At 40.0% G+C, this 15,418-nt stretch overlaps 1 protein-coding gene and 1 long non-coding RNA gene across 3 annotated transcripts in view; both read right to left on the minus strand.

Moving 5' to 3' along the window:
* LOC145439227 (uncharacterized) overlaps positions 1-15,418 on the minus strand; it is a 462,343-nt gene that overhangs the window by 191,053 nt on the left and 255,872 nt on the right. For both annotated transcript variants that reach the window (XM_080316875.1, XM_080316760.1), the window contains exon 4: positions 13,153-13,279. In XM_080316875.1, the coding sequence (XP_080173001.1) occupies positions 13,153-13,171 (19 nt within the window). In that variant the 5' untranslated portion in view covers positions 13,172-13,279. The remainder of the gene's footprint in view (positions 1-13,152; positions 13,280-15,418) is intronic.
* Positions 5,901-15,418, minus strand: part of LOC145447787 (uncharacterized) — a 277,603-nt gene continuing 268,085 nt past the window's right edge. The window contains exons 8-9 of the long non-coding RNA XR_013917711.1: positions 7,769-7,898; positions 5,901-6,265 (exon numbers count right to left, since the gene is read on the minus strand). This is a non-coding gene — a long non-coding RNA (uncharacterized LOC145447787). The remainder of the gene's footprint in view (positions 6,266-7,768; positions 7,899-15,418) is intronic.

Genomic DNA, 15,418 nt, shown 5'->3' on the forward strand with positions numbered 1-15,418 from the left:
TGCCAATTAAAGGTGGCGAGTAACTATAACTGGTAGGCTGTAACACACCAATGAATGTCGAATGTCAGGTGATTGGACATTTCTTTACTACGACACATTCAGATTCGACGTGGTGTACAAAGCTATTGCTGCCGAGCACCATCATACAATACTTTCCTACGCCTGGAAATAAACTTCCGTATGTCTGTCTGTCTGTGGGGCCGAATTTACCAAGTGCCGAGTTTACTGGTAATTAAAGTATCATTTAGTGTAGCGTGGGAACGGCGATCAGCTAGTCAGCTAAAGTATCATTCAGATCTTTACGTTAAGAGCCATTGAGAAATCTATCAGCCTTATCGATTTACTCTGCATGCCAACGCTAGCTAGTAAAGTTGTAAGAACCAATTTTTATAATTCATGCTCCACAGCTGGGAGAGCGCTGGCTAAAAATACTTCTAACCACAACAAATCTATATTGTCTTGTGCGGCTAATGCGGTGCGATCGGCCATACTTCATCCACCTTCCACAATGCGAGCAACCGCAATCATATTCTGACAATCACAATTGGTGTGGGTGTGAATACCAGTGTTGGATTAAATGTGCTATCTTCTAGTCACGAGTCATTGCAGATTTCGATCTTAAAGCTACTCCCAGTTGTTTCGACACCTGCATATCTTTGTATCGCAGATGTTCAGAAACGATGAAAATAATAATAAACCTGATTGATTGATCTAGGGTCGATTCATCAGATGTTGGTTAACGCCTGATCATTGATTAGCACCTATATTTGACCAGGATTGTGCTCCACAGATCGTGATCACTCGTAATCATTGGTTAAAAGTTAATCAACTAAAGTTGTTGGGTTAACTTGGTGATCAGTGATACTACACCATAATTTGCGGCTTTCAGTGGTAGGCCTACTGCTGCGGGATGTATCGGGTTGCATTGTAACTGGAGGTATACGGGAATTATATTGTTGTCATCTAGCAGTTGCTATCCTGAAACCTATACGGCGGTTTTGAGACTGTCTACTACAGTGGTTCTCAACCTTTTTATAGACACGCCCCCTTTTTGATAGTGAAAAATTTCGCGCCCCCCTTATCGTCATATCACAAAATGCAACTGGGATGCTAGCAACCCGAACAGATTGTTTGATGGTATGGACGGTTATGAATGTTGATGAGAGAATAAAAATATATGAAATTGGGTCTATATAGAGAGAAACACACGTGCATTGGAGGTAAATCGCGCGAAGCGAGAAAAAAAAAATTCAGGTGACCGCTTCTTCCCCCCCCCCCCAGGGTCGCGCGCCTCCCAGGTTGAGAAACCCTGGTCTACTACCTTGCTTGCTCGCTCTTCGACATAAATATTTTGTACCAGTAGCAAACGTTCTGAGATTGCACTCTCATGGGTATAATATATGGGTACCACCACCCATTCACACATCCTTGAGCACATACACGCATATGGGTACATTCATTCGATTTAAATCATACAAGAAGGTTGATAAAGGTGGGCACTGCGCAATGTAAGCACTCGAGCCGTCTACTAAACAGAGATACCTTGCTATTAATCTTCTACTGTTTCGTGCAACGTGCAACGTGAACTGTGATCATTTCGTTTGCGGCCAATTTATTTGTGAAATAACAAATGGAGGACCAGTGAAACGTACAATCAGTGCATGACTGGTTGCTTGCACAAGTATCACCGGCGTATCGTGAATAATCCGAACAAACACGTGATACAGTGATATAAACGACTTATAGATGACTTGAAATTGACTCGTAAATTTTGCTTCGAGTCACGAGTCAATCTGAAGCGCCGAGTCAAGTCAAGTCAAGTCATTTTTGCAAAGTGACTCGAGTCAAGACAAGTCATACGAAAAAATTGACTCGAGTCACCCCAACACTGGTGAATACACTATACTTCCATTCGTATCAAGTATGATCGACATCAACGTGGGATCAGTGTCCAAATACCACCCAACTGAATTCTCCAGTCCACATTATTGTTCATTAAGTTTTTTGACAGCCGACCCCTTCAAATTTAATGGGTGGTTGCGCGTACTCGTAAAATTTCAGAAGCTGATGGAAGGAAAGTCATCACATCAAATTCAAATAACTCTCGCTTGGCCCCGCGACCCTGTTCTAGGTTAGTTTAAAGCCATCCGAGGCATGTCTTTTCTGTCGTTTTTTAGTGATAGCAATAAAGCCTTCATTTTCGATCAGCTGATCTCACTCCCTGTTTTGACACACGGGACAGAGCAATCGATGTACGTGAAGCATCATCCGACCATACAGAAGGAAAACTTTACCATTTTTTCAGGATTTACATCCGGTGTCGAAAGTTGAAAAATTACGAAAAAGTGACCACTTTTCAGATTTCCAAAATATGGTAAAACCCTACATTAGCGCCATCACACATGAGAAAGACGGGCCTCAAATTGATGGCACTCATCCAGATCAACATTATACTTACGTCATGTTCAATTTAGTTTCGTCATGCATCCCAATTTTATTCTCCTGTACATAATGTTATTATTGCAAAAAATACGATGCGAATCATCCACATTTGAAAGAACTATACGGGGTATTCCCTAAAGCGAGACATGTTTGTTTCTGAAATGAGCCAGACTTGATACAAGGTGGAGTGCAAACAACTTAGTTTTTATATCGAAAAAACGGGGTTCTCGAATCCCGACAAATGACCGTAAATTTCAATAAAATCTGACTTTAGATGACTGCCCCCATTTTACAGCTGGCAACTTCCCAATTTCTGCGCGTGAGGGTGTAAAATTGCCCCCCTGCCTTCTTGTGAAGAGACCTTACTGGTCGTCCAGCAGCCAAGCTCAAAAGCTGTCAAAACATCATGTGTCTATCTATCTTAAGCAGAAAGTTTTCTCTCTTGCCTTGTGGACAACAACCTTTTCTAAACAACTTACGTGTCAAGCATATTTCTTGACGGTCCAAAACCAAATCATAGTAGGCTACTTGAAGTAGATTTTGTCTACTCACACTACTTTTCAAGTAGTTATTATTTTATACTACTTCTATTTCACACTTTTCATTTTCTAGGCAAAATAAGGGAATACCAACTTCCTTACTTATTTGTGAACCACCACTCCTACTTCTACTTGAGGAGCGAGCGGGACTACTTTGACCACCTCTGAAGGTTAATAACACCGTGCTACAAGGAAGTGACGAATTTGATGATCATTCTTCTCGGTTAGTGTGAAATGCAGTCTCAAGCGAATTTAGTATAAGAATCTTTCCTGTGCTTTTCGGATTTGTGAAGTAACCTATATTAGGATTACACTAGTAAATTTCGATAACTTTAAGTGATAACACTGGCTGGCTGTTTGTGCAATGCAGAGTCCCGTTGAAACTATCAACTCTATTTTGGCTCTTGTGTTTCTTATGAAATATGTACGACTTCACCATTTTCTATATTCCATTGTACTGTCAAATGTCATCGAATTGTACGGTAGCAGTCTAGAATAGCTTTCACGTATTACTGGTGTGTCAGGATTTCTAGGCAAATTGTAAATAGTTAGGCCTATGTACAAATCTTGCAGCAATATGGCGTAGGATAAGTCATAGTAGATGAGCTGCCTATATCACTACATATGATCAGTAGGGTGGAGTGAAAATGACTTTGTTTTTTTCAAATCGAAAAAAGGGCCTCCTCAATCCTGACAAATGACCTAAAACTTCAAATAAAAGTGACTTCAGGGCATTGCATCCATTTTCCAGCCGGCAACCCCCCAATTTCTGCGCGTCGGGGGTAAAATGGCCCATCTCGGCAACCGCTGGTCGTAGAGTCCTGATATATAGCTTAAAATCTGCGGAAGCATCATGTTTCCGTCTGTCTTAAGAGGAAAGTTTTCTCTATTGTGAACACAAAATGAGTTATAGCCAAAAACAATATATACGCTCATTTTAATTGAAATTCAGCATTTATTCTGACGAATTGTGATCTGTCATCAGTTTTTTTGAAAAGAAAAGTAACACACTGACAATACCGAATATTGGGCCCATAATACAAATATATTCGCAACACAGTCCTTTTAAAATCGGTCCAAAACATCATAATGAAACACTCACATTTAACGACTTATTGAAAATGCATTCTTGTGTCAAGTTTTTTCATCAGTTTACGAGACTTAATTTTTTGGCGAATGAGGCCGTCTCGTCTTTGAAATCCCGAAACTTGTGCTGATGCTTCTGTTACGAGCTTTACATGTCGTTCCACTGTTTGATTGTGGCATGGATGAAACAAAATCAGAGGCTTCTCGCGGCATTCTTCCAGCTCTGCATCAGTTAAGTGCTCAATCGCTGGAGGAAGTTGTTTATAAGGTCCAATATCAACCAACTCGTGGTATGCCTTTGCTTCCAAGTTCAACTTTGGGACACAGAATAAACGGATAGGGCCGCAGTTCAATTGGTTGAACTGCTATGACTCTCAATGTCCATAAGTGGATTTTGTTCAGCGGCATGTTTTCGAATCGCCAGCACCTTGGTCACACCCAATTGGAAAAAATACCTGGAAGTGTATCATGTTGGCCAGTTACTCAATTCAAAAAGCTCTCGCCACCACTTATGGCCTTTCCAAAGCTCCCATCGGAAATTGGGAATGACTTAAGTAATGCCCAGTTATATACTTATAAATGTGCTGGGCAATTATTCAAGGAAATGCTGATGATGATCTGGCTTATTTGGAGGTTGGACCAGTTGTGCATTCAAGATGGATAACTTTAGGATGCAGTGCAGAGTTTTACGGTATTATGTAACAGCTGGTGAACTGCCTTTGAACCTGGAGATTCTGGTTCGTTTTTGCCTTGAAGTATATTTTCCGACTTGGTTTGAGATCAAGCGAAACAAACATATAACACATGGATCCAGAAACTTCTTCAACTTGATTCAACAGGTTTTGAATTTCTCTGACCGAAACGTTCGGAAAATTGCTTTGAATGTGGTGATAAGAAACGGTTATTTCGCACATCCCGAAAATATTATGATTGCAATGCTGGCAGATGATAATGAAGACATACAAAATGAGGGTGTGACCAAGGTGCTTGCGTTTCGAAAACATGCTACTGAATAAAATTCACTTGTGGACATTGAAAGTCATAGCAGTTCCAACCAATTGAACTGGGGCCCTATTCGTTTATTCTGTGTCCCAAAGTTGAACTTGGAAGCAAAGGGATACCACGAGTTGGTTGATATTGAATCTTATCAACAACTTCCTCCAGCGATTGAGCACTTACTGATGCAGAATTGGAAGAATGCCGCGAGAAGCCTCTGATTTTGTTTCATCCATGCCACAATCAAACAGGGAACGACATGTAAAGCTCGTAACAGAAGCATCAGCACAAGTTTCGGGATTTGAAAGACGAGATCGCCACTCAATTGCCAAAAAATTAAGTCTCGTAAACTGATGAAAAGATTTGACACAAAAATGCATTTTCAATAAGCCGTTAAATGTGAGTGTTTCATTATGATGTTTTGAACCAATTCTAAAAGGACTGTGTTGTGAATATATTTGTATTATGGGCCCAATATTCGGTATTGTCAGTGTGTTACTTTTAGTTGCAAAAAAACTGATGACAGATCACAATTCGTCAGAATAAATGCTGAATTTCAACAAAAATGTGCGTATATATTGTTTTTTGGCTATAACTCATTTTGTGTTCACAATAGAGAAGACTTTCTTCTTAAGACAGATAGAAACATGATGCTTCCACAGCTTTTGAGCTATATATCATGACTCTACGACCAGCGGTTGCCGAGATGGGCCATTTTATTTATTTATGTATTTTCAGTTATTGCCACACATATTTCACCTAGTTGTTATGACATACACTGATAAAAGTGATTTGGATACATCCTCGACCTACTTCCTACTGAATAGACATAGGTAGTTTTTGTACTTTATATGTTCTTTCGCAAGATATTCACTGACTCAAGTAGCCCAGCAATGGCATGATACAGTTTCGCACGATCTGTCCATGTGCAATTTCAACTGATTCATATCGCTGAAATTGATGAGAATTTGAGAAGAGGTGCACCATTCTGGCGCTATCCAGTCCTCTTGCCATTATTACGTTTCACGGTTTCAACACAATAGCATTACTCGCTGGCTAGCAGGCCGGTCAATATCATTTCCGAGCAGAACAGTGAAATTCCACGATTCTTCAAGGGCTATCTGGACCATCTTGGCCTCTTTGGATGTCGTCTAGGCAAGGTCTAATTCTCTTTGGAGCATTGCATTCACATCGTTTTCAGTCTGCAAATAAACGAGGGGTCAACACTATGTCGGGTCTATCACAGTTTGAAAGAAATATCGGTATTTGCCTTTGGAGGTAAAAAATATAGCCAATTTTCATGGCATCGCAACACAGTAGTTGGATTCATAGAATTATAATTTACAAAGGCTTTACTGAGAATATCGATCTATTTCTTATAGCTTACAAATTGGTCACGTAGTCATTGTTGGTGCTCAAGTAGAAGTAACGTCATACAATCTCGAGTACAAGCATACCGTAATTTTCCAGGTATGATACACCTCAACGTATAATACGCACCCTTTTTTGCTTTTGGAGTATTCATGGTGTTTGTCGACTACTATGGTCATTTACACCAGGCCGATATTCTTCTTATTTTCCGTAACTGCCGACTTATAGCACGGCCCACCTCTAGGCTTTCGTAAGACACCGCTGACGCGGATGAGGTGGCGAGGAGGAGCCTAGGTAAACCTCCAACACTTAGGTATCGGAATTCGGTCGGACTCGAACCCGGACCCATTGGTGTTGCAGCCGCGGATTATATCACTGCTCTATCTCGCCACCACAGAATACGCACCCGTAAAATGGCATGTAAATTCTGGGAAAAAGCCTGCAACCAGTTAATCGAACTACTCCTCATAGAGCAATTTCCAAAAATCAAGGTCAACACAGAATGTATTGTCGACAACAGGACGTAATTTGAAACCAAGTATCTGAACATTAATTAAATGAGAAATTTCCTACTACCTCTTTGGTATCACTCCAAAACTAACAAGGTAAATAAGCACATTTGAGCTGGATACTTTGTTATACGCAGATAAACAGTGACCTTGCATATATAAAAACAATCAAGAAATTCCACAAATTTTACATGCCAATTATCAGACCGCTTCGGTGACGTGCATACCCAAAATTATATCCTTTGCGACCCATACTTTGAGGACCCATGCCGGGGAAAAATTTGCGCTACATAGGGTTACCATACGTCCGTTAGGAGGATTTGTCCTCCTTTGTCAGGTTTTTGAAAATGTCCTCATTTTTGAGATTTTGTCCGAGATACAGTAAACCAGCACTGAAATAACACTCTGCTGGCTATTCTGGGAGCTGAGCCAAAATGTTGAACTTTTTTTAGCCAACCGAATGTTAAATATTGACTGTACCTTTTAGAGACGTCTGAGAGTATAATAGAGTCTAGCCCACACCAAAGTTGTAGCCTTTCGAAGAGAAATCCAAGAATCAGAATCAAGTTAGCGCTTATTAATGGGACATCGGCTCGCGTAAACTTCAATAGAACCACATAGAACAAGCGTGATATCGAAAAGGCACTACTAACTTTCTAATTAAAATCAGCCTCTGATATTTGCTCGCAAGTTACACACTTGCCTTAAATACATTTTAGGTTAGTTTTGATTTTTGATGACTGGCCTAGAATAGGTCAGCACCACAATACTGAAAAGCTTGTTCTGGATATCGGCCCTCATGTACCAGGTCGAACGAGACCTTACCTGTCGAGATACGAAATCCTCTTGTCTTACTTTTCATTATTTTGCTTCTTCTGTTGATGGAGAACCCCTTTCATATCAGTACTGCTGTCTGCTTGATACACTTGAATCTCTTTCCCGTTCAGGATTTCGCCTGCAATGGCAGCCACACATATGTTTACAATACAGACTTACTTACAAACTTACGAACAGTAGTTCTAGTTGTGGATTTTGAAAAGCGAGTAGTTCTAGTTCTAGCTCATGTTGTGGATTTTATAAAGTTAGCAGTGCTAGGGGTTCTCCTACTCGGGTAACGATTTTTGGTGACTCGACTTGAGTCGAGTCATTTCTACAAATGCGTAAAATGACTCGAATCGACTTAATTTGATTATTGACTCGAACCAAGTCATATGACTCGAAACTAAGACGGCCAAGACCAATTGTAACTTAAAAAAATAGTTAAGTAATCATATTATTGGTATTTCGTCTATCGGTCAGGATATTCGGAAAGTAGGGTCAGGAACTGTTAGAATTGTGAACTTTACGATATTATGAATGCGGGCAATTCTATATCACTAGAGCGCAGTTGAAAGAGTGGGTTGAATCGGATTGAACTCAAAACTTAACAGTGAACACAATGACTCGGACTCGAGTCAAAACTATAAAAGTGAGATTGACTTGTGACTCGAATCCTTGCGACTTGGTCACAACCCTGAGTTGTTTTGCCTCGTTTTCTCAGACAACTCAACAATTTCATGAGGTTGACAGTAAAATTTGGAAAAAATATTTATATATATATATATATATTTATAATAAATTAATAAATTTCAATTGGCTCTGTGTCGGCCTCTACAGGTAGGAATTGAGCCGAATTTGGTGTGCAGCGTTTCTAGGCCACCTAACAAATGTGTTGTGAACCACTGGCCTGTGACTCTGTCGATTCCCTTAATCGTATTGGTGTATTCATTAAACATGTTGAAGAAGATGCATTTCATGCATGCATGCATTCAACACAAAATCATCGTCAAGCGATTTCACCCATAAGTTTCCAAAAAACAATCAGACTGGGAAAGGATGAACTAGGCCAATATCAGGGACTGCGAATCCCCCCGTTGTATACTATGAGTTAGTCTAGTAACATCTGACGTGGTCAGTGACGAAGTATTTTTACTTTTGGTCAGGGTTGTGACCTAGTCCCAAGGTTCCATGTCACAAGTCAATCTCACTTTTATAGTTCTGACTCGAGTCAAGTTGATTCATTTTCAATTCACCACCGAGTCAAGTCCGAGTCCAAGTCATCCAGCAGAGGGTCCAGTCTTGTTCAATCCACTTTTTTATAACTGTTCGGTGATATTATCTTGAAACGATGCCGGTTGGGATTTTATTGAGTATCGGAATCATTTGAGAAGTCATTTCGTTTTCTAGCTTCCGTTCTGTGAGAAATTCCGCTGTACGCGTTTCTTTGATTTCAGGAGCCATCCTAGAAGGAAGGAATCGGTTAATACAGGGGTCGCCAACTCAAAACGGGTCGCGGGCCACTTTTCAAATTTCGTAGCGGCCGCGGGCCGCATGAATTCAATATCGATATCAAGTAGGCAACCACGTTTTAAAACTCTACGTCAGTACAACACTGTGCTACCTAACATAGCCGATGGGTTTGGTGATAATACAAAAAGTAATATTTTAATAAAGGAATAAAAATACAACAGAAGATCACTATCATTAATTTCATTTTATTTTGAACTCTGAGCTGTGCACGATACCTGAAAACGCTTTTTGGGGCTAGCGAGATACGTTACTAGCTGAAAGACCATCTCCACGTGAAGCTTGATCTTGTGAGGAAGCCCTAAGCCAGTGGTTCTCAAACCTTTTTAGACATGTCCCCCTTTATGATACTGAAAATTTTTGTCCCCCCTTATCGTCACATCACAAAATGCATCCATAAAGCTAGGAATCGCAACGGATAGGTTAATGCCACGGATGGTTATGAATGTTGATGGGAGAATTCTATAATATGAATTCGGGACTATACACAGGGCAATACCCATACCTAGGAATAGTAGGTAAATCGCGCGGAGCGCGAAAAATTGTTCAGTTGACCGCAGCACCTTGCCTCCTTCAGATGGTTTCATGCCCCCACAAGGGGACGCGCTCCCCGTAGTTTCAGAACCACTGCCCTAAGTCGTTTTCTAAGCGTCTCGGTGTTGGCAGTATTTCGGCCATTGCACGTCAAATTCAGCATTTCAAAATGTTTTCTTAGCTTTCTTCCGAGATCTCAAATCAAGTCGCACGCCGCAAAATATGACCTCGTGTTGGTCACCCCTGTGTTAATATGACCGAGAAATACAGCCCCCGTATCTGATATCTTAATATATTTTCAGAAATAGCACCAAGGCTATTAGAGATGTCGATAGTTTGGAGCAGTGGTTCTCGCAAATTTTATGTTACTTTACATTTCGCAACCCAAGATTCGCACACAGTAAAAATGCATTTCTGACACAAGTAAGCCCATGCAACTATTTTACTAGCATGTATCAATCAGACAAGGTGCAGACAAAAGAACGGTCGATATCAAAGTAGGCTACCTATACTTTTCTGCAGTACTGAAGTAGATTTGATTAGATCTGCTAACCATATTTAGGCAGAAACACTTACTTTTTCGACGTTGGATTTTGCAAACTAGAAGTTGGTTTGTGGATAGGTTCCGAGCACTTTTACGTATAAATTTTCATAACGGTGAAGTAGCGTCCGTATCACGGTCATTAAAATTATTTCCAATCATAACACCAATTATTGAAAATATTTTTTAGCTCATTTTCAATTCAGTATTTTGCATTATCAGTGCTGCCAATAGGCCACAATCGACAACACACAGCATGTGATTTAATTAGTTAGTTGCATATCTTCAAATGTAGTGGTTCGAGTTCTAGTTGCTCATCTCAAAAATCCAGTGGTTTGAACAAGTTTGCTGATTTACATTATTTTAAGAAGTGTGTAGGCCTATACCACTGATTCTCATTGGCTGAAAGATGATCAAGTGTTGTCAAACAGGAATGACGGCAGAAGAACAGATAACGATCAAAGTTATTGTCGAATATAATATCGCAAACATCAGCATCAATAGGAATTTTACCTGTTTTCCAATGAAAATTCAACTCTTGGCCTGTGACTGGTCCAAAAATGTCGGGATTGATATCGATTGAAACTTCTCAAAGCTTCCAAAGCGTGTTCGATTGTTTGTGTGTGAAGTTGGTGAATGCGAATCAGAGCTATCTTCTAACTTCTAACATGTAAGCTGGAATTCTTCCGATCTCGTATCACTCGAGATTCCGTGATAACTACACCGCACCGATCTTTGCATTGGAACAGAAGTACCTGAAAACACGATTGCATCAGTTTATCGAAGCACTCAGACGGTAAACGTGTTAGTCAATAGCAAATAAAAGCTCGACAGTCGAGTATGCTATTTCGGACAGTTTTGTTTTGCTTCCTTTCGGCAAAAATAAGCGGAGACACTACTTTGTTCAAATTGACCGGGAAATCAATTTCCGTTTTATGGCAACCCCGTGAACCCTCACACTAATCTGAAAGCCTTTCGTGAACCCCATATTTTTGTCAAGTCACAAAAAACCTATCACAGTACACATCTAATACATTACTATAGAACTCTAGTACGCGAAATGACTTATGCATCAAGCATCGGTGTTAAGAAAAACAAAACCGTTAAAACATGATCATCGCACAAAATACACGACTGTAAATCAGTGTGACTTCTGTTGTATGAGTCGGATGTGTGTTTACTTCCCGTGAAACTCAAGACTGGCTCAGAGCAAACTTGGACAACTAGATAGTTGTAGGTATCAAATCACACCCATTAGAGTAAATTACGGCAATCTAATTATAATATAGGGGAGATGTGGTACCGATGGATCAAAAATTGTAAAACGATGGCTGGCCCCGAAATGTTCAGCCGAAAACAGCAGATCTTTTGCTGGCTCAGCACTTTGATACAAGCTCTACCTATCGCGCTCACATACATGAATATCCGTCTTTTCAAAAAATATTTATGAGCGTTCAAAATTTGATGCTCGAACGTATCGTCGGTCCCCACCCGGTGGGTCCAATGGCACACGACCCGGGGACCTATGAGACATACTCTCAAAAACTCAGATGTGAAGGCTTTTCTTGCTGTGTATATTATAGTCTAAGCTACAGCAAGCCAAAGAAGAACGTTTGGTCGCAACCGTCCAAAAATAGAATTATTATTAACTCAAATGTTGCCATAAAATCACTTTTCGATTTAGACTCGATCTTATAAATTTGTGGGTACATACATATTGCCCGAAAATCGACATTGTGACTTCCAAATACCCAGTTATAGCGATAAAACATCGCTTGCAATTATTACATAAAGATCTTCTGTACGTAGGCATGTTTCAGTTGTTGCATGATCAGTATGCTTGATTATTTTACTTGATTTAGCTATTGTATCATTGGTCCCCACCCTACGAATTTTATACATGAATCGAAAAAAATTCCACTCAAGGAAGTTATTGAATAAAATAATATGTGCCATTATATAGCCTGATACAAGCCCTACACTTCATAATAAAAATGATTGCTGGTTTGTTCGTGTTGAAGGTTACAAAGAAAAATGTATGAGTCGATCGAAATTTAGTTTACACCCCCCAAAACAGAAAACATCTGTCAGAGACCCCATAGCTCCCGCACGTCGAAATTTTTTGTATGGGAGGAAAGATTTAGCCAGCATGCAATTGTAGACAAGCTCACGGAGTGTAATCATGGAATTATCATAGAGAATTTTTCAAGTATTTTCGGTCCCAGTGATCCATCGGTACCACATCTCCCCTACTTTGTGAAATGTTCCTTTGCTGTAATTTTAATTCTAATCCAGTTCGTGGAATGTTTCTAACCTCTAGTTTAAATTCTGATCAATTTTGTGGTTTTCTCAAAAATGCTACAGGGGAACTGTATCGTGCAAATCGAATCAAGCTTGCTGTACAGACGGTTGTCGTTCTCTTACTTATGAGACTGAGGTCTGATTTAATATGAACTGAACTTCATTTCATGTCCAAGTTTTCACGAATTAAGTGATTCTAATTCCAATCTAATTTTGGAAAATTGTGTAGATCTAACTCTGATTCTAATCTTAATTTGAAAAAAGTCTAGTAATAATTATAATTCTAAATCTAGTATAGTTTGTAAAAAAACTGTGGCTTTTAGCCATCATTCTATTTCCAATCTGATTTTGAAAAGTTGAAAATGATCTGGTTGTTCAAATCTGGCTCATAGAACCCCTGGAGTTATCGTGTGAAACCCCGGTTAGAAATCATTGCTTCAAGATAGCCAAATTGGAAAGTACGTTAATAGTTGTGATTCTGACACACCTACAATTTTTTGACACATCTAGGAAGATAGTGAGCACAAAGTCGAGTTGTACGTTGCATTTTTCAGTTTGGCCCTGCTTTCCATTTTCAATCTTCCCAAGTTTCTTCCATTGGATTGCGTTGAGACCTTCAGCGGCAGGCGTTCCTACACAAAAATTCACAGGTGGTCATGTAGTCGGCATGGCACTTTTCTACTAGTGGTAACCATGGATGGCTATACTTTATAAGTAGCTTCACTCAAGGTTGTTGACTCGACTTGAGTAATTTCTTGAAATGACTCGACTCAAGTCAAATTTTTTAATGACTCGACTTGAACTCGAGTCATTGCGTATGACTCTAACCAAGTCACATGACTCAAGACTGGGACGGCCAAGACAGACATTTCATTGTAACTTCAAAATATAGTGAAGCCACCACATCATTGGTATGTCTTCCATTAGTCCTGATACTTGGAAAGTACGGCCAGTAGCTGTTAGGACAGAAGAAAAGTACGATATTCTATATTACTCGAGTAGAGTTGAAAAAGTGGGTTGAATTCGATTGAACTCAAAACTGAACACTGAACAGTGAACACAATTACTGTGTTTCAATGCAGAGCCGACGGACGACCAAAAAGGCCATGACGAATGCATTGTACATGTAGGCCGTGTTTCCATGACCAGGCCTAACCCAACCGTGTCTTAGACGAACATGGCTGACATGTACGTTTTATCTCACTTATTCACCATTAATTTTCACCACATCACCAGATTGCTATAAAATGACTCGGTAGGAAGGAGCCTACAAGGACTAGAGGTGACCCTTTAATCAAACAACCCACTTTAACCATAAACATATAAAAATGGTCCCGGGAATGAATTTTTGGGGTTGCAACGCCTTGCATTTCAAGCTCGAAAGCCCGTCTTTTTGAAAAGCCGACTCTATCTTCATTATTACTTATATCATTTGCAATTCAGTGGTTTGTATTTCAGTATTATCAGTTATTAGTCTGTTGTGTTTGAGTTAGTTCGGCATTGGGTTTTCAAAAGTCGTTAGTTCTAGATCAGTGGTTCTTAAACAGCGGCGCGTGAAGCTGCGGTCAAATGAAAAAAATGTTCGTGCTCTGCGAGGTTTATCTCCAATTCATAATTATTGCTCTGTGCATTAGTCCGAATTGTCTATTAAAGGAATCTCCCATTAACAGTCATAACCATTCATGCCTTAAACTCTACGTTTGGATTGCCAGCATTCTGATAGCATTTGTGATATGACGATAAGGGGTTCGCGCAGACTTTTTCACTATCAAAAATGGGGGCGTGTCAAAAAAACTCTGATAACCGCTGTTCTAGATCTAATTGAAGTTGCAAGTTTTGCAAAGCTAGTACAGATTTTAGAAATCCAGTAGTTTGTTCAAGTCTGGTTACAGCACCGGTACAGTTGTTTAGAAATACCTACCAACGTTTTCCTTGTCATTCAGCGAGTCAATACAATTTGCCACTTTGTCGGAAGTGAGGTTTTTAATTGGACGAGACCACATCCCTTGGACATGCCAATGGCGGAATTGATGGCGATCTGAATAGAAGAGTTCACAAATTTGACAGCGATAAATTGAAATATATGAATATGTGCAGAAAAATAATGTACACGCATCTGAGATCTGAGGAGCATATGACCAACACACTTGATATCAAAACGGAGGCATCAAGTTTCGCAGAAAATTCGAGTTTTCGATTTTTTGCCTTCGACTTCCACAAACTTGCCATAAACAAATTTTATGTTGATTAGATGTTTGGATGACGGAATAGAGCAGTGGTCGGCAACCTCTGGGGTCATGATCCCAAGCATGGCCGCTTCAACTTTTCCTGGCCTCGCCATGACTCGACATATCTGTCACTGTTTCAATTCAATCGTGAATATCGACTTATAATTTCATGTTCTTGATCATTGTTCAGTTTAGTTACAGAAAGCAGGCGTACGGTACTGGCGTTCAACGGACAATGTTGTTATCCAACTGGATTTGTGTCTGAAGCTAGCTTAAAATTGCTTTTACTTAATCATATTTGTCAGCTAGTGGGACTGATACTGAGATGCCTACCGTTGAATATCGAGGCAAATCTAGCCATAGCAGCAATTTTTAATGTGTGATATGCCAGCGTGTTTGTGAAAGCACAGCATGTCGTACTCCTCATGCGGAGAGTGTCGAGAGGACTCGAGTCAAGACTTGAGTCAAGCCGGACTCGAGTCACCTTTTTCATATGACTTGACTTGCTGACTCGGCATTTCAGAA

The sequence above is a fragment of the Botryllus schlosseri genome, chromosome 1 (assembly GCF_051294905.1).
Source record: "Botryllus schlosseri isolate E-star chromosome 1, Bs_hap1, whole genome shotgun sequence".
Taxonomy (NCBI): domain Eukaryota; kingdom Metazoa; phylum Chordata; class Ascidiacea; order Stolidobranchia; family Styelidae; genus Botryllus; species Botryllus schlosseri.